We start from the raw sequence: 23,853 nt of genomic DNA on the forward strand, positions 1-23,853 counted from the left end.
CACACATGACACACCGCATACATAATGCTGTCACTCGCCCCGGGAAAAAAAGCGAGGATTTTCTGCCCCTGTTCACCCAGAAGTAATGGGGAGCCGGGAGTGAAACCTATTGGCAGGTGGTGTTCCAGGGAACACCAGCAGCATAATGCTTACCATAAGCTATGGGAAGGGAAAGCTGTCAGCTTGCTGACAGGAATCACGAGCCATCTCTACCCTCCTGTGTAAAGGAGAGAGGAGAACTGAGATAGGCGGGGAGTTTGCGGCAGAGGAAGGAGGAAGAGAGAGAGTGGGGGAGAGGTGAGAGAGAGAGGGAGGGGTTAGAGATGCCCGGGCACTACCAGGTACCCCATCATGTACTAAATAAATTAGAACAAAACCAGTTAAACCCTTCTATATTAGTGGACGGGAACACGCGTGGCAGGAGGTCGGAAGACAGTGTTGTCGTTGATTTAGGGGCGACGACGATCGTGGGATCGGATGCGCTCCGGCGTACCTGTGAAGGATTAATCGCAAATCCTAATGGTGAAACGAAGATGCGTATCGCCAGACACTAAGATGCCTCGCGTCAAATAAACGCACAGTCAGGGAGATGATTGGGGAGCCCCTCGCACTTTCGTACAGTCACTATTGACTTATTTAATAAGTGCATATGTGACATACTAATTTAACGTGAATATTTTAGTTTACCTTGAAAAGCTTCATAGAAAACACCGACCTTACCTAACCTTCTTAGTATGTTAAGATAAGCATCTTATTGCTTCTTAATTACAATTATTACTTAACCTATTATAGGTATAGGTTAAGTAATAATTGTAATTACGAAGCAATAAGATGCTTATCTTAACATATTAAAAAGGTTAGGTAAGGTCGGTGTTTTCTATGAAGCTTTTCAAGGTAAACTAAAATATTCACAATAAATTAGTATGTCACATATGCACTTATTTAATAAGTCAATATTGACTGTACGAAAGTGCGAGAACGGGTTGCAGGGGACAAGCACCGGCCCCGCCCCACACACACACAACACCCGGGTAGTAAAACCAAAACTCTCCCCGCAACTAAAACGCAAAAGTCATCCGGTGCCCTCCACCTGACCAGATGCCAGCCGCCCACCACGGCTGAGGGCCCATCAGGAGCCCACCACGTCTGAGGGCCCACTAGGAGCCCAACAAGACCCACCAACTCCCTGCACCTCTCGGCCAAGCCGGCGCCGGACACCGTCACCCCGCCGGGAGAACCAGCCAGAAAATGTTCAAAATAATCTATCAACCATCCTGTGACCCAAGCCAATATGTGCGTCAGGCGTCGTACAAACCGGACCATTGAATAGGGACGCCAAACGGCAGTATCAAATCCAAAATCACGAACACAACGTGATCCGACAGCTCCCAGGCGGAGGAGGTGTCAAGACGTCCACTCGTCGTCAAGGTTGAACCGGGAGTCACGGGAGATAGTGTGATAGTAAACAGCTTGAAAACAAATCGTTGGATCGTTGAACAGAGGAACATAGCAAAGCGTAAGGAACGTAATAAGAAAGTAAAGAGGAAGCAGTGGGTGGTAACTGGTGGGGTGAGGCAGTGGGTGGCAAGGTGGTGACGGGTTCGACCCCACAGTGGGTATACCAACGTGTCCACATTCTTCCCCAGTCTCGAAATTATCATCTCTAGGTGGGCAAGGCAAGGAGAGGTGGCTGAAGGAATACTGGTGTGGGTGCAGGTGTGGGCGCAGGTGTAGGTATGGGTGCAGGTGTGGGCGCAGGTGTAGGTATGAGTGCAGGTGTGGGCGCAGGTGTGGGCGCAAGTGTGGCGCTGGGGTGAGTGCACACCACCAGGGACAAAAAAGAGGAGACGCACCGTGCGAGTATTTTGGTAAGGGGCCGGCGTTCACACCCAGCTGTGTGTTCCTGTGACGTGTCCTCACCTAGCGGTGCTCGTAGGTCCAGCTTTGTCTCTTACACTCCGCCCTTCACTGTGTCAACACCTATTAGGATTCACTTATTTGTGCTGCAGGATCAGACTTCAGCTCATGAACCCTGTCTTTTTAGTCAACAGTTGGCTAATACAGTCACTCCCGACCTAACTTTCTCTCGTACTAACGTTTGTTCGTTTAGTTTATTTCATTTTCTATATAACACCAAGTTCGTTTAGTTTATTTCATTTTCCTGCTATTCTTATGCAAAAAATAATAGTTTCTAGCATCTCTGTGACTCACTTGAGTCATGCCTCTTTGCGAACATTTTTTGTTTTGTTTTTCAAGTTTCCTTGTGTCGTTTTGAGGTGTGGGTTCCATTACGGGACTGCATACTCTATGAAGGCTCTCACGTAGATGGTGTACGGTGAGCTGAGTGCCCCCGTATTTAGATTCAAGAATGCTGTTTCGATATTCGACAGCTTAGAGTAAGCTGCTGATGTTATCCTGTTCACATGTAACCCAGAAGTTAGGCTTGGTGTTATATAGACTCCCAGGTGTGTTTCTGTAGTCGCTACAAGGAGATAGTTTCCCCTTCATTGTGTACTGTGTTACTGGTGTCCAGGCACCAGGGGTCAGATTCACGAAAGCACTTACGCGAGCACTTACGAACGTGTACATCTTTTCTCAATCTTTGGCGGCTTTGTTTACAATTATTAAACAGTTAATGAGTTCCGAATCACCAGGAGGCTGTTTATAACAATAACAACAGTTGAATGGGAAGTTTTCATGCTTGTAAACTGTTTAATAAATGTAAACAAAGCCGTCAAAGATTGAGGAAAGATGTACACGTTCGTAAGTGCATGCGTAAGTGCTTTCGTGAATCTGGCCCCTGTTCTTCATCACCTTACACATGTTAAGGGGGAGGAACTCAGTAGCCTGTTGCTCAGACTAATTCATCACTAACTGCAGCTTACCCAGGTCTTTTTGGACTTTTTTGTCTTCATTCTGTTTTTCTTCTAATGCCTCAGTGACTTTGTCGTAGTGGTCAAGTAGCTGTGAGAGGCATGATCTTCCCTCTCTAAATCCATGTTGGCCTGGGTTGTGAAGGTCATTGGTCTCCGTGAAACTGGTGACCTGACTCCTAATCATTCTCTCAACAACTTTTATTATGTAAAATTTGTCACAGAATCTACGTAGTTCTCTAATCTGTGATTGGTCATGTCTATAGATTTCCTGGTATAATTGTTTGTTATTCCCCATCTTAGATTAGGCAAGTTGAAGTCACCTAAGAAGATAATATCAGATAATAATCAGATATCAGATAATATCAGATAATAATCAGATAATATCTGATAATAACATTGTTGTCTTACCCTCTCAGTGCTCTTCCAGCTCCTCCCTTCTCCTCTCAGGTTTGTGTAGTGTCACAAGCGCTTACACTTATCTCATGTTGGTGTATGTTTACATAACTAATCCTCTGTAAAGGTTTTACTAATCTTATCCTTATTATTCTTTCAAATACTTTGCATGTGATGCTTATCAGTGATACAGATGTGTAATTAAGCCCCTCCCTCACCCCCCCCCCCGTATATTTTCTTGTATCTTGGTACTATAATTGCCATCTTCCAACAGCTAGACAACGCTTCCTTCGGTAGTGAATGATTAAGACTCCGAGCTGAGAGCCTGTGTTGCCTCTTGTAAGGTCCAGATGGTGGTATTGTCTGGTCCAGCAGTGTGTTTCACCTTGCGGTGCCGGTTGTCCCTTTACTTTCTCTGCTGCTACCTCAATATTTGTCAGTCTTTCTGCTTGGCTGTCCTCCCCTATTACTGGGAGCTGTTCCCCGTGTGTATTCACCTAGGTGTGCTTGCGGGGGTTGAGCTCTGCTCTTTCGGTCCCGCCTCTCAACTGTCAAATCAATTAATGTACAGGTTCCTGAGCCTACTGGGCTCTATCATATCTACACTTGAAGCTGTGTATGGAGTCAGCCTCCACTCTCCAGTGTGTGTGTGTACTCACTTTCCAATTGTGCTTGCGGGGGTTGAGTTCTGGCTCTTTGGTCCAGCCTCACACGACCGCGGTGTGTGGTGTGTGTGTGTGTGTGTGTGTGTGTGTGTGTGTGTGTGTGCGTGCGTGCGTGCGTGCGTGCGTGCGTGCGTGCGTGCGTGCGTGCGTGTCGCCTGCACACACCGGAGAGCAAGGTTGGCACTTCCTGGAGAAGCCAACATAGTTCTTCATTTATTCGGTGTTGGGTTACCGCGGGCTGTCTTAACCCTTTGTTGCGTGTCCGGCCACGCCTCTCTTGCCTGGGAGGCTACATTCGTGGGAGGATGCATACATGGGAGGATACATACATGGGAGACTACATACATGGGAGGATACATACATGGGAGACTACATAATGGGAGGATACATACATGGGAGGCTACATACACGGGAGGCTACATACACGGGAGGATACATACATGGGAGGATACATACATGGGAGGATACATACATGGGAGGATACATACTTGGGAGGATACATACTTGGGAGGATACATACATGGGAGGATACATACACGGGAGGATACATACATGGGAGGATACATACACGGGAGGATACATACATGGGAGGATACATACACGGGAGTCTTGTAACCTAAGATGTTTTTATTTTGCTCTTGGGACGTCTTTAACTTCAAATTCGGTTGGATCGGATCCTTCTATTAAGCTTCGTTAAGCTGTGTTGCTTTATTAGTTCCTGTTTTCATATGCAAATAAGATCACTTAAAACCCCGGCCACCACTGGAGCTGTTGTGTCAGCCGGCAGCAGAGGCGGTTCAGTGTCCACTGGTGCCACTTATTAAATCTGAAAATAGAACAGTTTATGCTGAAATAATCCTAGCCAATTAAACCGTGCGGGCCTCGTTAGTTGTGGTCAGCGCCTGATCCTCCGGTCTCCCCCCCCCACACACACCGACATGTGTGTGTGAGCTCAGCAAGTTAGTCCAACAAGTCCGGTCGCTGAGCTCAGACAGGCAGCGGTCTTACGGGAGAGACTTCCCAGCAACAATTGTGGGAGACTCTTCCCAGTGACTTGCGAGCGAATCGAGGATAGGTTTTTGGCGAGTGAGCAATATCCGGGGACTGACATCAGCTCCGATTTGGCTCAGAGCACACATACTCACACAGGGATAGGGGGTGGGGGCGCAGCCAGAGCCAGTATTTGCTTGCAAGATATAGGAGTGTTTGCTACAAGCAGTGAGCCCGGACCATTAGCACGGTCTGCAGTGTTGCCACCTTCCAGCCCCCTCCCCCGCCTACACACACACTGTGGAACGACAGGGCAGGGCTCGGCGGGGCTTGGCAGGGCTGGGCTGGGCGGGGCTGGGCTGGGCTGGGCTGGGCAGGGCTGGGCGGGGCTGGGCTGGGCTGGGCTGGGCAGGGCTGGGCGGGGCTGGGCTGGGCTGGGCAGGGCTGGGCGGGGCTGGGGCTGGGCTGGGCAGGCAGTACAGGTGCCAACGGGCTAACCTTGGAGTGTCCTACCAGGCAGACTAAATGACTTTGGCACCCTGACCTTGCACATGTCATGCCGGCAGATATCTTTGCCAGGAACCAGGCGCGGTGGAGGAAGGCAGAAAGGAAGGCAGCAAGGAAGGAAAGAAGGCAGGCAGGCAGGCAGGCACGCAGGCATACAGGACGGCAGGCAGACAGTCAGGCAGGCATACAGGAAGGCAGGCAGGCAGGCAGGCATACAGGAAGGCAGGCAGGCAGGCAGGCAGACAGGACGGCAGGCAGACAGTCAGGTAGGCACGAGTATCCCCTACGTGACTTTCCACAACAACAACAAATAACTTCTTTATTGTTTAATATTTTCTCCACCCCTGAAAAATGGCATGAAAAGTCCCGTAAAATTAAAAACAGGACATGATCATGTTTTGTGTGTTGCTGGAGCACGGCACATTCAACCCTTCGTGTACCTGTGGGTGGAGCAGCAGGAGGTGCACCACCAGCCCCTCCTCCTCACTACTCACCCCTCTCTTACTTTTCCTGTTGCTTTTTCGTGTGTAGCTTGAAGATGAAATGGTTGAAAAGATGGACCCGGAAGTGAGGTTGGAGTGAGTGTTGACCCTGCGGGCTGGTGGTCACTGTTGTGTCCGCTCACACACACCGCCTCCTTCTCTCGCTCACTGAAATATGCACACACACTCCCTGGCACAGTGGGCTACGTCGTCGCCTCACAGCCCAGGATCGTAGGTTTGATCCCCCACGGCAGGGCAGTAGCGCTTATGTAATGTTTCCTTTCACCTGATGCATCTGTACACCTAGAAATAAATAGGTACCTGTTGTGGGTTACATTCTGGGGATGGTTAAACGTTGTCGTAGTGGACATAATAGGTTCTACCGTGAACCAAAAGAGGTTCGCGGTGAGGTTCTGCTGTCCCTCACAGGGAAAGCAGAACAGAGTAGAAAATCGAGTCACCGTGACGCTTGCAGAAGGGGGAAGGGGTTCAATTGGTAGGCTATGCTGATATAGCATTAGTCGTCACAGGTCCTTCATGCTTGACTAAAGCACAAGTGGCGTTAGATAAAGTAACATCTGAGTGCAACATTTTAGAACTAAAATGTCTGGACAGGAATCTAAGACACTAGGTGGCAGCACTCCGGACACACCTACACATACAAGACATTAGATAACACAATATCAATATCTCGGAGTGTGGATAGATTCTAAAATGACATTCAACAAGCAAATTCAATATATGAAGGAGAAAGCAAAATCACAACTGAATATAATAGCAATCACAGGGCCCTGTCTTGGAGCGAGACACAAGAGTGTTAAGAATGTTTTACATAACACGCCGTTCGTTCCCTAGTTGATTATGCTGCGCCTGCTTTACTCTACTCTTTCTCCTGACCAGTGGGCAAAGGTTGAAGTTATCCAAAATGATGCAATGCGAGTCATAACAGAGGCTCCCAGATGAACTAAAATACTACACTTAAGACTGGAAACTAAACTAACATGGGTTGAAACAAGGATAAACGGGCTTGCTGCCTGCATGCTAACCAAGATGTTGAATAGACCAAGAATCATTTCACTTAAAGATATAATAACTGGAGCACTAACTCGGGACAGAAGAGCTTCCAATAGCAACAGGTGAACCCATTGTGCAATAAACACTATCAATACATTCGAGATCACAAATACAATCATTGAGATGGGTGTCGACGATATTGCTGCAGACTTCGTTGTGTGGGAATCCCTGTGAGCCGTCTTTAAGACTTATGTTTCTTCAAGGAAGAAATCATGAGACTAGTCCCTATCTGCTACGAAACATTGCACAGGTGAATATAGAAGCAAACTTGATATCTGAAAGCTTCACATACTTCAAAGACGGTATGTGAAGCAAAAAAAAATAAAGTAGACCAGCAGAAACAAGAAGCTGCAGTTAAGGCAGGAGATTATATAGTTGGAGACTCAAACGTGTGTTCAACTTTACAAACACAGATGCTAGCCATTCAAAAGGCTTTGGAACATGCCCTGGCTGAACACCGACAACATGCTATCATACATGCAGATTCCAGCACTGACATTGAAACCTTGGTACAAGAACACTTAAATGATAACATCTGATTACAAATGTCATAACATTAATGCAAACACTCAAACGTCAAGGTTATCTGATACTTATCAACTGCGCGTCAAGTCATGTTGGAATACCAGGAAATGACAGTGCAGATGAAGCAGCAAAACTTGCAACAAAGAGGAGGAGTTACGTACCACAGTCTAGCACTGAGTAAACGAATATTTAGAGACAGAGCAGTAGAGAAGATGTACAGTGACCACAACACAGCAGCTGCAGCGTCAGGATCTGCGGGTTGCTACAAGAATTCAACCAACTACGACCTACACATTTGGTTGACAGGGAACAATAGAGGAACAGAAGTACACATTTTGTTGACAGGGAACAATAGAGGAACAGAAGTACACATTTTGTTGACAGGGAACAATAGAGGAACAGAAGTACACACACACACATCAGGCTTCAATACATATGTTCATGGGAAAATAAGTTTACAGGTTCGAGAATAAGAGGAAATGTCAGCACTGTGGAGAAATGTCCAACAAATCACTGCAACATTACCTATCACAATGCACAGTTACAAACCAAGTAAGATTTCAACAGAGATATAACAGCACAAAAGTTGTTAAACACATAGACCAAACACCTTACTGAGGCCAACACAGGAGTCATAACCACCCGTCCACCGCCTCAGTGAGAGAGTAATGTCTGACACTGGGCGGGGCCGCCACCACATTACAAATAAACTTCTAAGATTTAATTATAAGATATTAATTAATCTTATTAATAAGGTTATTGAATCAAATTAATTAATAAGGTTTTTGAAATAAGGTGTTTTCCTCCACGTAGTGTTTGGGGATCATTAGTGTTATCCATGTGCTCCTGTGATGGTAACTCCACTCCGAGCACAACAACATTGACATGTATAAATATATACATATCATTAACTACTAGATAACTGCATATTTTAATCATGTGTTTCCAGCAAATGAAAGGAAAATGATTGAACAATTTCACATTCTTCACCTGTGGCTGTGCAGTATTAATTTCTAGGCTAATGTACCTTCTTTAGACACTATTTAACACGTATAACGCAGCAAAACCAAAGGAAAACTTGTTTTATAATATTACTAATAAGGTCTCAAGAGCAAAGTGAGATGGCAGACGCTGCTCTTGGTCTGCTGGCTTGGGAAGCAGAGGAGCAGTGTTGGCGCAGACACATCCAAGGTCACCTTCCACATTTAATCTAGATCTTGCTTTATATTTCATGAGAGTAAGCTGGAAAATTCTGATTCACACAAAAATGTCGCTAGGACAAGTAAAGTGGAACGCGGAGCTTGGCCTACAACCCCCTAGTACGCCCTGGATGTCTCACACCACAACATAATAACTGACTCCTTCTCCAAGACTTCACCAGCACAAGGTCAAGTTAGTCTTTCCGAATATTATCATTAACAGAAGTAATATCTGTAGGAAAACGATTTCTACTCGGCTTCAAGTCCCCTTCAAATATATATGTGGAAAATATCTGTCTAGTTTATTTAGGAGTGAGGAGAGGCGTTCCAGTATTATATTTGCCGCCGGTTCTGAATTAGAAGCGTCCCGCGTGTCAGCCAGTGCCTCAGACATGTCGACATTTTCTTTCCCTACTTTTCTTTGCCACGTTTCTAGTTAGAGGTTGGCTGAGTGGCACAAATGGTGAGATAAAGATGGGCTGAGAGGCAGAGCTCTTTGTGAACATAGAAACTACGGAGAATACAAACAGAATATTGGTCACTTTGTGTGTGTGTGTTTTCACCTAGTTGTGCTTGCGGGGGTTGAGCTCTGGCTCTTACGGCCCGCCTCCAATTGTCAATTAATATTTTTTTTTCACACCCAGGAAGCAGCCCGTAACAGCTGGCTAACTACCAGGTACCTATTTACTGCTAGGTAACAGGAACATCAGGGTGAAAGAAACTCTGCCCATTTGTTTCCGCCATCGCCAGGGATCGATCCTCGGGCCATAGGATTACGAGTACCAAGCGCTGCCAACTCAGCCACCAGCCCCCCCAGACTGCGTGTGTATGTGTATATACACTCATACTCACCTATTTGTACTCATCTATTTGTGTCTGCAGGATCGAGCAATGCCCATTGAATCCCGCCTTTTTAGCCATCGATTGTTTACAGTCGATTACACTCAGAGTGTTTGTGTGTGTGTGTATATATATATATATATATATATATATATATATATATATATATATATATATATATATATATATATATATATATATATATATATATATATATTATATACTTATCAGTATCTGCCTATCGGTGACAACGGGAAAGCAAGGTCTAGCTCTTCATGCCCCACCCACCAGCCTTGTTGTACCTGCTGCGTTTATTATCTAACTAATCTGACGTTGTTGACACGACCACACACTAGAAAGTGAAGGGACGACGACGACTTTATCAACCTTACCTTCCCTGCCTTTGCTTTGCCTTCTCTTCCTCTTAAGATTTTCTTCTCACCCCTTTTCCGCCTATTTATTGCCTTCTTCTGCAATCATCGACACAACTAGCGCCATGGCCATGGCACTAGCTACTGCCCCGCTCCTGTGCCAGGTAAGCCCACTACGGGCTCACCATAGCCCGTGCTACTTGGAACTTTTTGTTCTCAGTAGCTGAATCTATAACAACATGCAATAATCACAATCGACTTGAGAATGGTCCAGGACGGACCGAAACGTCGTCGTCCCTTCACTATCTAGCGTGTGGTCTGGTCAACATACTTCAGCCACGTTAATGTGACTCATGGCCGGCAATGTGACGTTGTATTCTGTGATGGCACTCTCTGTGTAAATACGTTATCAATGTTTGAATGTTAATATCATTGTGTAAGACTTAGTGTTGTGTCGTCCACAGGCTCCCGTAGAGAGGAAACAGCTGGACTTGAAGCCCCTCAAGGACTCCAAACTACCTGTCATCTTCGTCTTGGGTACGTCAACTTTGGCCTCTTGGAAGGGGGAGGGAGGGAAGATAATGAGGAGTGAGAGGTTAATGGCAAGGAAAAAGTGAATGAAAGGAAGCATTAATCAATTAAGTGTTGTGCTGCACCTGAGGAGCTTGACAGTGTGATGTTACAAGCACCAGCCTCACCCTTACCTGGCCTGAGCCACGAGTCATCAACCAGTTTAGTCTCTACTTACGAAACCTGTACATCTGTCATCACTCGGCATAATTTGTTTACAGTCCAGCTAATTGCCCAAAGCTACCCAAAGCCTCCTGGTATGTAACGAACAAATATGATATATTTACTCACTGTAATGTTGATGCTCTATGTAGAACATGAAAAACATATTTTTACTCTGAAATAATATAATTTTATAGCGAAATTGGGTCCATCTAATTACCCAAAGCCACAACATTGTCGCTTGGATCGTCGAATTCCTGTGGCGTCACCTGCCACCTAGTTTCCTCTAATTTCGTTATGAAAATGATATTATTTCAGATAATTTTTGTTTTGATGTTCTACATTGAACACAATATTATAGTGAGTAAATATGTCATAGTTCTTCATTATTAATGTAATGCTTGGAGGCTTTGGGTAATTAGCTGGACCCGTTGTTTAAAACATTGATAACCATGTGTTGTGAAGCTACGAAGGTCATGAACTGTTTAATACAGACTAAGCTGCCATGACCTACGAAAGATGTACAGGTTTCGTAAGAGGACACGTAAAGTCCTGGCCCATGTATGTATTCAATAGACAATGGACATGTTGAAGACAAGAAGTGTATGTGAAGACTGACCTGACCAGCTGGGTGAGGCGCTGCAGTAGTCACCAGTACTGTGGACAACCTTACGCTGCTCACCTAGCAGTGACCACAGGGGTACGAGCTCTAGCTCCCTGTCCCCCGTCTACCACCATTATTGTGCCAGTTGCGTCATAGTTGAACTAGTCTGTCGTTCGCATGCCTTGTTGAATGTAGCCTTAAATTTGTGGTTAGAGGTGGCTACGACAGGTTCTTGCTCACACCCACATCTCCCGAGGCCAGGCAAGACGTGCCTGGGATTCCTGGCAGAAGCTACAGTAGAGGTGCAGCGGTGTGCCACAGCTGGTGCCACGCGGTGCCAACACCTCTCACCTCTAACAGTATCTGGTCAACTACACAAGCAAAATAGATAATATGTGTACATGCCTTGATGAAGATATATATAAACACAGCTTGCACAAAAATTAATTTTATTGTTATGTATATATTTTGTAAGAATACATTTTAGTAATATATTATTTGTATTATTGAAAAAAAATAATTAGAGAAATGAGATGACTGGAACTAGCGATCAAGGTACTCCCAGCCGCGCACCTTACCCTTATACCATTCCATGGTATAAGTTATACAACCTGGGATTCCACTGAATCCACAGGAAGTGTGGAGGTCCCTATTGAAGCGTACACATAACCCCCAAACACTGTGGTGTAGGTAAAGTAGGTCATCACCCGGCTTCAGTTACACGAAGATATCACACTAACTTTACCTTCACCACAGTACTTGGGGGTTATGTGTTTACATCAGTAAGGGCCTCCAGATTCCCACAAGTTCCTCCAGATTTCCTGTGGATTCGGTTGAATCCCAGGTTGTATAATTTATCCCATGTCATGGTACAAGGGTTAAGGTGTGCGTCTAGTAGACATCAGAACGTTGGTTCGAGTCGCCTTATTGCTTCAAATAATTTTCTTATTACTATTATTATTATACAAGCAGAGTGGCACTCAAAACGGTTACAAAATGCTGTCACTTCCATTTCGCATGTGTGAGGGATGGAGTATTTACAGTAATAATGTGTTGTGACTGTGCAGGAGGACCCGGGTGCGGGAAGGGGACGCAGTGTGACAAGATCGTGCAGAAGTATGGCTACACCCACCTCTCCTCCGGCGACCTGCTGAGGGAGGAGGTCAGCTCGGGCTCGGAGCGGGGCAAGAGTCTCAACGCCATCATGGAGAAGGGCGACCTCGTCCCTCTGGTCAGCTACCACCTCAACATGTTCCACTTTACTAACACTTTCATAATTTAGTCATATATTATATATATGTAATCTCACGTGTATTTGGGTGTTGTGGTTTCGTTTTCTGTTTATAAAGTCAACGAAAATTATTTTATTTTCAAAGATTGTGGATAGTAATTGTGTTGGTTGAAGGGGCGAGATTGTGGTGGTGACAGTTACTGATGACCAACAGGAGGTGGTGTTGGACCTGCTGGCGGAGGCCATGCTGGCGCGGGTCTCCACCTCCAAAGGCTTCCTCATCGACGGTTATCCTCGAGAACAGGCCCAGGGCGTCCAGTTCGAGCAGTCGGTACAGTATCCCCTCTCACTCCTCTCTGTCTCCTCCTCAACTCTACTCCTTATATCCACTTTTTATCTACATAAACCCCCCCCCCAATATATATATATATATATATATATATATATATATATATATATATATATATATATATATATATATATAATATACTCTGTGTGTGTGAGCAAAGCTTGAATGGTCTCCAAGCACATATATCACTTTAACACTTTAACACTATGACCCCACAGAGGACTCGAACCCAGGCCGCCAGGGACACTTCCCCATCAACAGCACTGGTATTCTGACCACTGCATCAGCAATCGTCTGTGGGCAGTGGTCGGTGCTCAATCCTCGACCGTCCAAATGGTTGGGCACCATCCCTTTCCTGCGCCCTGTCCCAAATCCATATCATCTTCCCTTCCAAGTGCTAGTCGTAATATCTTATTGCTTTCTCCTGATAATTACCTTGCCTTAACGGATATGTCGAAGATGTCATTAAAAGGAAGTTGAACCGTCATGCTGCCTCTGATGAAGCCATCAAGACTACAGAATCTGTCTCATCCTCTTAACGACCTTACTGTAACTTCTTTTCCACAGCTCACAAAACGGAGAAAGGCGTCCTGACAGACATTATTGATAGAAATGTGATCCCTACCGACACAAACCAGAAGATAGAGTTGACTCTCTACTCCAAGAGCAACAAGGCCGCCGACTTCCTCGTGAAGAACTCTCCCGATGCCAAGTAAAATGGCTTGGAAAAAGATGAATGTCATCTTTGTCTTCACATACCCTCTTGGGGACTGTCAACCCAATGATCTCAGTATATAGGCAAGACAACTCCATTTCAATTTCATTTCATAGGGCATTTCACCCGATGCCCCTGTTACCTAGCAGTAAAATAGGTACCTGGGTGTTAGTCAGCTGTCACGGGGTGCTTCCTGGGGGTGGAGGCCTGGTCAAGGACCGGGCCGCGGGGACACTAAAATCCCCGAAATCACCTCAAGATAACCTTAAGATAACCTCAAGGCTCCATCAAAGAACGTCATTTTTACACACAATCAGATTATCATCTGAGATATCCTAACGAACAACACCAAAATAGTCGACAGCTGCAACAATAGAAGATTAGACATCAGCGAAGCATCACATATCAAACAATCTCAACCAACTTTTAACAGGTAGCTCACACTTAGGTACATTCCACCGTCGTTGGCACCATGGCAGAACATCCAGCACACACTGCCCATGTAACACAAGAACTAATGAAATTGCAGAAGTCTTATGGACCCATGCAGCGCCTTACTTCACCTTTTTCTTCTTTGGTTATATATTTTTTGACAAGAAAAATATTGTCTTAGACAAAAAATTACGCCTTAGTTTACTAAAAACTTTGTTTAACGTAATTTTCAGTGTAATACGTACCTTATTAGGTGGTTTAGTGTTGGGTTAAAGGCCTGTCAACCGCTGGAGGGTGATTAAGGCCACACAAGTGCTTAATGACCATCCAGCAAGTATACTTCAGTCCTGGATCTTATTATTCTTTTCTAAAGTTAACTGTCATTGAATATAAACCGTGAAGCTGAGTACACATTAAGGTGTAGTTGCCCCCTCGTCATATTTATCATAAACAGTAAAATGTTTGAGCAGTACGGTGAGAGGGACCTGACATCACTGGCCTCCCTAGACACCCAAACTACGGACAGACCCATTGTTGTGATCCACAATTTTCTCATTGATACATTACGCTACTGTGACTTTGGTTAACAAATACTATAAAGTATGGCTTATGTCGTGCAGATCATGCCGTGTACCAAGGTGCTGTACTTCGAGGTCCCCGACGAGGTGATGGTGGAGCGACTCCTGCACCGCGCTAAGACTTCCGGCCGCGTCGACGACAACGAGGAGACCATCAAGAAGCGACTGGCAACTTTCCACAAGCACTCCAAGCCCGTCATCGACTACTACAAGGACAAGTGCAGCACCATCGTGGCCCTCAGCTCTCCTGATGATGTATTTGCCGAAGTACAGAAAGCTCTTGGCAACTTGCAGTAAACACACTTAAGTTCATTTTGCGAAGTTTATCAACGATACTTATAATGAAACCGGATTCTCAAATATGCACAACAGAGATTTACAGGTTAAGACACAAAGATATCTCTTGTGACTTGGTCTCATACAGATATAAATGTTGATGTACATAGACAAAAGTGTCGATAGACTTCGTAAATAGATATCGTTGCTTAAATAATTGCTCGGGATGACACGACCACAGCGCCACCCATATTGGGTGGTAGAGCTCGCAAGCAACACCGTAAACACAGCAACAATGGGGACTACTGGTGACATCTGTGATTGTATTTTTGTTGACGAAGGATTCTCTGTTACAAATCATTTTGAGTATATGAGTGTTCGACTGAGACTGTGGGAGAACGTCTGTAACTGTGATTAAAGTCCCCTCTTGGTGCTATTGTTGACTGTTAATAAATCATTGTTATCAATTGATGCCCGAAATATTTTTATTAACACATTGGCTCTAACTCATCTTCAGTAATAAAATTGTTTTGTTTTTATATTATTCAACACAAAAGTAATTTCCATTAGCCGTCTTATTTTTCCCTAATTTTATTTATGTCAAACTGTCTAAGGTAGAGGGCGCAGGAAGGCAGCAGGCGAGCCTTGCGACGGTGAGTGGGCTCTATACGGGTCACTCTGGCATCTGTAGAGTGGTGTGGCCGGGGTAGTGACTGATTATGAAGCAAGATAATGACTGCCTGAGGATGTGTTCCCTCTTAGATGATACTGTTCGTGAAGATGTTTCTCGTTAAGACTGTCATGGAATACGCACGATTTATTGTCAAATTGCAGACGAGGAGTCACAATAACGTGGCTGAAGTATGTTGACCAGACCACACACTAGAAAGTGAAGGGACGACGACGTTTCGGTCCGTCCTGGACCATTCGACTTCACCGACTTGAGAATGGTCCAGGACGGACCGAAACGTCATCGTCCCTTCACTTTCTAGTGTGTGGTTTGGTCAACATTGGCAAATTGTTCACAAGACAGTTCGACAAGGCTTTCTGATTGTCAAATGGTTAGGTTAGGATGGTTTAGTTTAGATTAGGCTGTGTTAGAGTAGTTAGGGTTGAGTTAGAAGAGGTTAGGTATGTTTTAACAATGCGTCGGAGAACCTTGTATAGGATGTGACTCGTATCTAAGTACCGAGGCTGTGGAGCTTGTCTGTTGCGGCTGATGCTCTCCACTGAGTCCAATGTGTTGCTAAGGGCGAGGCTATCCACACGGTAAACTCCAGTTTACAGGACAGGACGGTAAATGGAAATTCTACCGTCCAGATCCAATGGTACCTAACCCACCGAGTGACGCTCCCGTCAACCACTGCGTCACGCCATGCTCTGTAAGCCGTGCTTCAGAAAATTTGTTGACTGAGTTTAGCTGAGACAGACTCGTGAATGAATGAGAGTCGATTTAGATAATGAACACCTGAAAGTACCTCACTGAGAAAGACTTGCGTCAATCGTGGTGGTGATGTTGGGCTTAAGTCTTATCAACCACTAGAGGCAATTAACACACAAGTACTTACTGACCGACCAGCCAGAAGGCATTAGTCTTAGACATTCCCAAAGACTACAGTAAACTATGTGTATATGCACCGAAAAGCGGGTTACATCTCCCGGTGAATGAATCCCTCTGTATGTCAATGACAGTAATTATGACTGGATATCCACATAACTTGACCTTAAATATATAAAAATGACAGCCAAAACATGATGACAGTTCGACTGTCACTACCTAAAGCAGACATCCAACTTACTAACTGTGGCTCATTAGTGACTGTACATGATGTTTTATATCTGAGACGGTCCTATTGACTGTGACTCCCTTTTAATGTAACTGTTAGAGTATTGTGGCTTATACTGAGAGATTTTAGTGTAACTACAACTTGAAGAGTCGAGTGATTGGGGGAAACAAGTGACTGAGCCGAGTGATTGGAAGAGACAAGTGACAAGACAAGATGATTTTGACATAAACAAGACAAAGTTTTATTGCAGCACAGCTTGAGTGACAGGACTAATGTTAGTCACTGTTACTTAAAACGGATTGTGACAGTGTTACGACGATGACTGGAAGACACTTGAGCCAGACTTGTGACACTGACGGCTGACACTGACGACTGAGACAGACTTGTGACACTGACGACTGAGACAAACTTGTGACCTGACGGCTGAAACAGACTTGTGACACTGACGGCTGAGATAGACTTGTGACACTGACGGCCGAGACAGACTTATGACACTGACGGCTGAGATAGACTTGTGACACTGACGGCCGAGACAAACTTATGACACTGACGACTGAGATAGACTTGTGACACTGACGACTGAGACAGACTTGTGACACTGACGACTGAGACAGACTTGTGACACTGACGGCTGAAACAGACTTGTGACACTGACGACTGAGATAGACTTGTGACACTGACGACTGAGATAGACTTGTGACTCTGACGACTGAGACAGACTTGTGACACTGACGACTGAGACAGACTTGTGACACTGACGGCTGAAACAGACTTGTGACACTGACGGCTGAAACAGACTTGTGACACTGACGGCTGAGATAGACTTGTGACACTGACGGCCGAGACAGACTTATGACAGGGATCACCACCTCATCCGTCACGGCTGAGCTGGAAAAAAAACTGTCTTTTCTTTTGCCACCATAAGCCAAAAATAAATATATATAATATTAAAGTACACAGTTTGTTATATCCCTCTTGTATTTTTGTAAACACTAGTCTCGTTACGTCTGTGCCATGGAACTGTTCGAATAATTGTCTATATCATTATGTCATTCTGGTCTGGCCCCCAATCCAGTAGGCACTAAATAATATATATATATATATATATATATATATATATATATATATATATATATATATATATATATATATATATATATATATATAAGACCTGATTGTGAATTAAATAAGAATTCAACTAAAAGATTCACTGTGCACATGCACATTCACCAAGATTAAAAGCCTAGTCATCAATTTGCATAAGCCTACTGTTACTCGGTTACTCCTTCACTTGCATAATCAAGATGCGAACTGTGCTGTTGAAATTACTCCCTACTTGTCTAGTATGCAAATTCCAGCCCATCCTCCTGGAATGATAGTACTGTACGTAAGGTCACTATGTGGTCGAAAGTACTAATATATTGTCATGGATCATCAATAAATCACTTTTTGTACTTAACATTTTTTTAGTCTGGAAAAAATGAAGCTTAAAAATCAATCTTAAATATTCCTAGGCCTAGTATAACATATATATATGTTCTATATTAGGCCTAAGATAGCATGTATAAAGCCTAGGATTGCTAGAAGAGATTAGGTTAGGTTAGATCTTACATTTATATTGCCATTAAAAATGTTTCCCGTATGTCCAAATTCACTAATACAAAAGTCAACTTTCTGGTGGTCCATCACTACATATTGGTACTTTCCATCAAATAGTTACCATAAGTACTTTCATTTTAGGAGGCGCTGTCAAATGAACGCAGAACTGTTTCAAATCACTATGAAAAGCCCGGGCGACGACAGCCACCTCTTTTATTTTTCCAAATTATTGGTGCACTAGTGAGTTACACAGGACCTGGCGGCGCGTGACGCCGGTGTTGTTGTTGTTGTTGTTGTTGAGTTAGGGGCGACGACGATCGTGGGATCGGATGCGCCCCGGCGTACCCGTGAAGGGTGAATCGCAAAGCTAGGAAAGGCGAAACGCCAAGCCAAAACGCGAAACGAGTGACGCCAATCACTAGAAACTAATATGCCATACGGCAATTAACGCACAGTCAGGCAGATGATTGGGGAGTCCCAGAAGTCCCTCAGGGTGACAAGCACCGGCCCCGCGCCACACAGAGAACACAGGTAAAAAACCAAAACTCGGCCCCCAACTAAAACGCAAAAAGTCATCCAGTGTCCTCCGGCAGAGCAGAAGCCGGCCGCCCACCACGACTGAGGGCACACCAGGAGCCCACCACGACTGAGGGCACACCAGGAGCCCACCACGGCTGAGGGCACACCAGGAGCCCACCACGGCTGAGGGCACACCAGGAGCCCACCACGGCTGAGGGCGCACCAGGAGCCCACCACGACTGAGGGCCCACCAGGAGCCCACCACGACTGAGGGCACACCAGGAGCCCACCACGACTGAGGGCCCACCAGGAGCCCACCACGGCTGAGGGCGGCCTGCAGGTGAGATATACAACTACAACAGCAAAATGGCAACAATCCTGTATTCTGGAGTAACGCTGACGGCAGTTTCAGGCTGTCTGGGAATTTTAGGGTTGTTAAAGATTCACTACCTGGAACAAAAAGCTCTAAGTAGCACGGACTATGGGAATTTTAGGGCTCTGCAGCTTATCTAATAGAAAATATTAACACAAATCATTGTTTACACTGTGGTGGAGCATGGGGCGGCCACCTTTCTATTCTATTCTACCGAGTCTATTCAGTGGCAGGCCCACCATTGGCTAATTCGGATCTGGGTTCGACTTTCATATAAAAAGTAATTGGAGAAACGAACCGAAAAGAAGGTAGTTTGTGTTTAAATCTCTGGTGTGCTCTAATTTCGATTATTGTATCCAAGCATGGAATCCTAATCTTCAGAAAGTCGTAGCCGTATTGGAGAAAGTTCAACAGCGGGTAACAAACATCATTCCAGAACTTGGTCAACTCTTGTACCAGGAACGGGTTAAGGGCCATGTAACGCCTGGAGAGTACACCCATGACTCACCATGGGAACGTCCTGGTAAGATCAGCCTGTGACCTCAGATTCAGCTATCTTGAGGTCATCTTCAGATGATTTCGGGGTTTTTTAGTGTCCTGCGGCCCGGTCCTCGACCACGCCTCCACCCCTAGGAAGCAGCCCGTGACAGCTGACTAACACCTAGGTACCTATTTACTGCTAGGTAACAGGGGCATAGGGCGAAAGAAACTCTGTCCATTGTTTCTCGCCTGCGCCCGGGATCGAACCCGGGACCACAGGATCACAAGTCCAGCGTGCTGTCCGCTCGGCCGACCGGCTCCCTAGAGTTAATTGAAATATTTTCTGGCTCCTCATTAGTCAGCTTGTTTCTGTTTATGAATAATCCTGATGGTCTTGACAAACAACTTAATGGTACAGCTTGATTGCTTTTTTGTACATCATGGGAAGCTGACGCCCTGATGTGCTGACCAAATATTTAGGTGAGCAAAACACTTTTTCTGAGTTGGCTGAATCAGCTGGGAACAGGACCACACCAGACTTTCCCACAACAGTGTAAAACTCTCCCCCCCCCTCCTGTTTCAGTTGTATATATACCCCTGTATGATAGTTAGGAGAGAGTGCTGGAGTGTCAGAGGCAGTGTGAGGCTGCAGGTCATCAGGCGAGCCTCAGGAGACAGAGTGAATCCACCAGACTGAGGCAGAGAGTGGTCTCAAGGTAATGTGTGTGATCTTTGATACGTTTGCATGTCTGGATCCCGTAACAATTGCCAGTGTTAAAGTAGGGAATTTATAGTGGTGAATAGCATAATTTGTTCTCAATAAACTCATGTTAAACTTCCCGTCTGTGTCAATTGTTGAATCCCACCACTGCCACCATTGTAACATCACTAACATATGAACTAAAAATAAAATATTAATAATGTAACCCTGCTAAATTTGTACATAAAATATTACAGTACCACTAATGGTTTACACCAGAACCAAAAGGTACACTTCTAAGGAAATGCTACATAGGATTAACTACGCTGCCACCATCTGCCTTGTCTATTAAATATATCAAACAACGAGGCAAGAAACATTGCTTGACTTAGAGAGTCCTCTTTTTTTTTAACTGACATTAATTATGGGACGGTTGTTAGCAAATTATATCCAGAAGCTAAGGGGATTCATAACAAGCAACCGACTTTGTCCTTGTCGAGGCCACTCGTGTGTTGGTGGCCCTCAGGTAAATTCAAGTTAATTATTATGTCCCCGTGGCGAATTGGTAAAGCACTCTCCCGGCGCTTCGCCAGCGCTTTAGCTTCGGTTCGTATCCTGGCCGGGGAGGATTGACTGGGCGCCAATCTTTAACTATCCTCAGTTCACCCAGCAGTACTCGCCTAGTTGTGCTTGCGGGATTGAGCTTTGGCTCTTTGGTCCCGCCTCTCAACTGGTGCAGATTCTGGAGCCTATTGGGCTCTTATCAAATCTATATTTGAAACTATGCATGAAGTCTGCCTCCACCACATCACTGCCCAAGGCATTCCATTTGTTAACTACTCTTAACACGGGAAAATTCTTTCTAATATGTCTGTGGGTCATTTGGGTACTAAGTTTCCACTTTTGTCCCCATGTTCGTGATCTACCCATGCTAAATAGTTTCTTTGTCCACCCTGTCAATTCCCCTGAGAATTTTGTAGGTGGTTATCATGTCTTCCCTTACTCTTCTCTTCCAGGGACGTAAGGTTTAGCTCCTGTAGCCTTTCCTCGTAGCTTATACCTCTCAGTTCTGGGGGTGAATGGGTATACCTGGTTGTTAAACGATTTGGCGGGCCGTATTTCTGTGGAAATTTATGATTAAGGACCTGAGGCTTTACAAGAATGTAAGAACTCTTGTATATAAATAAATACAAAAATTCGAGTTGTTGTTGATTTAGGGGCGACGACGATCGTGGGATCGGATGCGCCCCGGCGTACTCGTTAAGGGTGAATCGCAAAGCCAGGAAAGGTGAAACGCCAAGCCAAAACGCGAAACGAGTGACGTCAATCACTAGAAACTAATATGCCATACAGAAAATAAACGCACAGTCAGGCAGATGATTGGGGAGTGCCAGAAGTCCCTCAGGGTGACAAGCACCGGCCCCGCTCCACACAGAGAACACCAGGTAGCAAAACCAAAACTCTGCCCCCAACTAAAACGCAAAAAGTCATCCAGTGTCCTCCGGCAGAGCAAAAGCCGGCCGCCCACCACGACTGAGGGCACACCAGGAGCCCACCAAGACCCGCCAACCCCCAGCACCTCTCGGCCAAGCCAGCCCCCGAACACCGTCACCCCGCCGGGAGAACCAGCCAGAACACGCCAAAAAAAAATCTATCAACTATCCCGTGACCCAAGGCGATATGTGCGCCAGGCGTCGTACAATCGGACCGTTGAAAAGGGATACCAAACGGTAGTAGCAAAGCCAAAACGCGAAAACAAGACGTGAACAGGCGGCTCCCAGGCGGAGGTGTCCAGACGTCCGCTCAGCTTCAGGGTTGAACCAGGAGTCCCACAAAAAAAAATTAAGAGTATATTTCAAACAAGCGTCAGATTATTAATTTAAGCAAGTTTACCATAAATGTATAAGCATTGTTTTCTATGAATCATTTACTCGGCTGTTTTAACAAAAAATGTAAAATCATGGTGGGACTTGTAGAAACAGTTGAATCGTAAATTTGTATATACAAGCTTTTAATAAACAACAGTTTAAGGAAAGGAGCAGTAGAAAAGAAAAGGAAACCTCGGCACCCTAGACTCTGAAATGGGTAAAGATATACTCACCACAGGAGTCTCTATTTCTAATTACTTTTAAGCATGTCGGTTCTTGGTGGTAGTAAAGAGCAGTACCACCACCACTTCTGTATTGCTTCGACAACAGTTGTGGATTGACAAGTAGTTTGGTATGTTAAGAGTTGTGTTGTATCCTCTTTCAACCACGTTTCAGTAAGTATAATAAAGGGGCATTTGTTGTCAACTGTTTGAATTAGGGCATTAATATCATCAAGGTGTTTGCTGAGAGATCTTACATTCAAGTTAATTACAAAAATATTGTGATAATGTGTTAATACATTGTTTACACTGTTTGCTGTAAAATACCTGCAATTTTAATAATTAAAGTGATGATTATCATAGATATGACAATCGTAGCAATAAATCTCTTATCAATATGACAATTGATAAGAGGTTTAGTTCTGGGTCTATACTAGGTTGCATAAGAAGGCTCTTTGATTTTAAAATGGCAAAGGTACAATTTGTGATGCAATATAAATTGTAAACAAAATAAAAAAGTACGTTCCTAAGAATAAGGAAAATTTGGAGCAATTATATGTACTAGATAAAAAATAACTAACATGAAATGCAAGTAAAATAGGAATAAGTGAAAATGAAATAAAAATGTAATTGAACAAATAAAAAAAAAAAGATAAGTAAAAATAAGGATTCGAGTACATGTGTGCTATACAATATAGTACTTGTATTTTTAGCCACATTTTGCATAGTACAAAGTTCTACTATCTAATTGTTTAGTACGGCAATCTTTGTACTATAATACAGTTACAAAAATTATTTAAACAGGAGAATGGGTTGTCCAGCAACGATCTCGACTCACAATAGAGAATTTCTGGCTCGAATCCCGGGCGACACAGAAATGGGTGGCATATTTCCTTTCACCTAATGCACCTGTTTACCAAGCAGTAAGTAGGTACTCAGGAGTCATCTTGTTGTGGGGGGTCAGTAATACGACCTTGGGAGGGGGGGGCGGAGACCTCGATATAAGGAACGTGTATGAATACACTCTGCATGGCTTCCTGTCCCCCGACACAAAGAATTATTATTATTAAATTATATGTTCTATATATATGTGTAGAACATATGGCGATGTTCTTTAATAGGTCTTTGCTTGAGCCCGAAGACGCAGTTGGCGTGCACTAATGATGTCGCTCTTTAAAGAGAGAGAGAGATGTGGCCGTGCTGTGCACCTAGGTGATCTGAGCAAGAACAATATTGATGAGTAAAATGGTCAGATGTGAAGAGGCATCTCACAATGTGCAGTACTATCATAAACTGTACTGGAGGATTAGCATAACATTATACTTTATGCCATTTTTTTTAGATTATCTGAATAATCTATATTGTTTTAAAGTTTTACATGTCTTTTGCTGGATGTAAAATTGAAAATTTAGTTAGCAAAGTTGTTTAGTACATAATTTTAATGACGTGAACGCTGGAGAGGACGGG

At 44.5% G+C, this 23,853-nt stretch overlaps 1 protein-coding gene across 6 annotated transcripts in view; it reads left to right on the top strand.

The window, feature by feature from the left end:
- Ak1 (Adenylate kinase 1) overlaps positions 1–15,310 on the top strand; it is a 28,908-nt gene extending 13,598 nt beyond the window's left edge. For 4 of the 6 annotated variants that reach the window (XM_069321795.1, XM_069321792.1, XM_045727011.2 and 1 more), the window contains 4 exons: positions 10,387–10,459; positions 12,326–12,489; positions 12,704–12,820; positions 14,606–15,310. In XM_069321795.1, the coding sequence (XP_069177896.1) occupies positions 10,387–10,459; positions 12,326–12,489; positions 12,704–12,820; positions 14,606–14,860 (609 nt within the window). In that variant the 3' untranslated portion in view covers positions 14,861–15,310. Of the gene's footprint in view, positions 1–5,460; positions 5,698–10,386; positions 10,460–12,325; positions 12,490–12,703; positions 12,821–14,605 lie in introns of those variants that run through there. The other 2 variants (XM_069321793.1, XM_045727007.2) reach the window with 2 other exon arrangements.
- Positions 15,311–23,853: the final 8,543 nt, after the last annotated feature.

Source organism: Procambarus clarkii, chromosome 10 (genome assembly GCF_040958095.1).
Source record: "Procambarus clarkii isolate CNS0578487 chromosome 10, FALCON_Pclarkii_2.0, whole genome shotgun sequence".
In the NCBI taxonomy this organism is placed as follows: domain Eukaryota; kingdom Metazoa; phylum Arthropoda; class Malacostraca; order Decapoda; family Cambaridae; genus Procambarus; species Procambarus clarkii.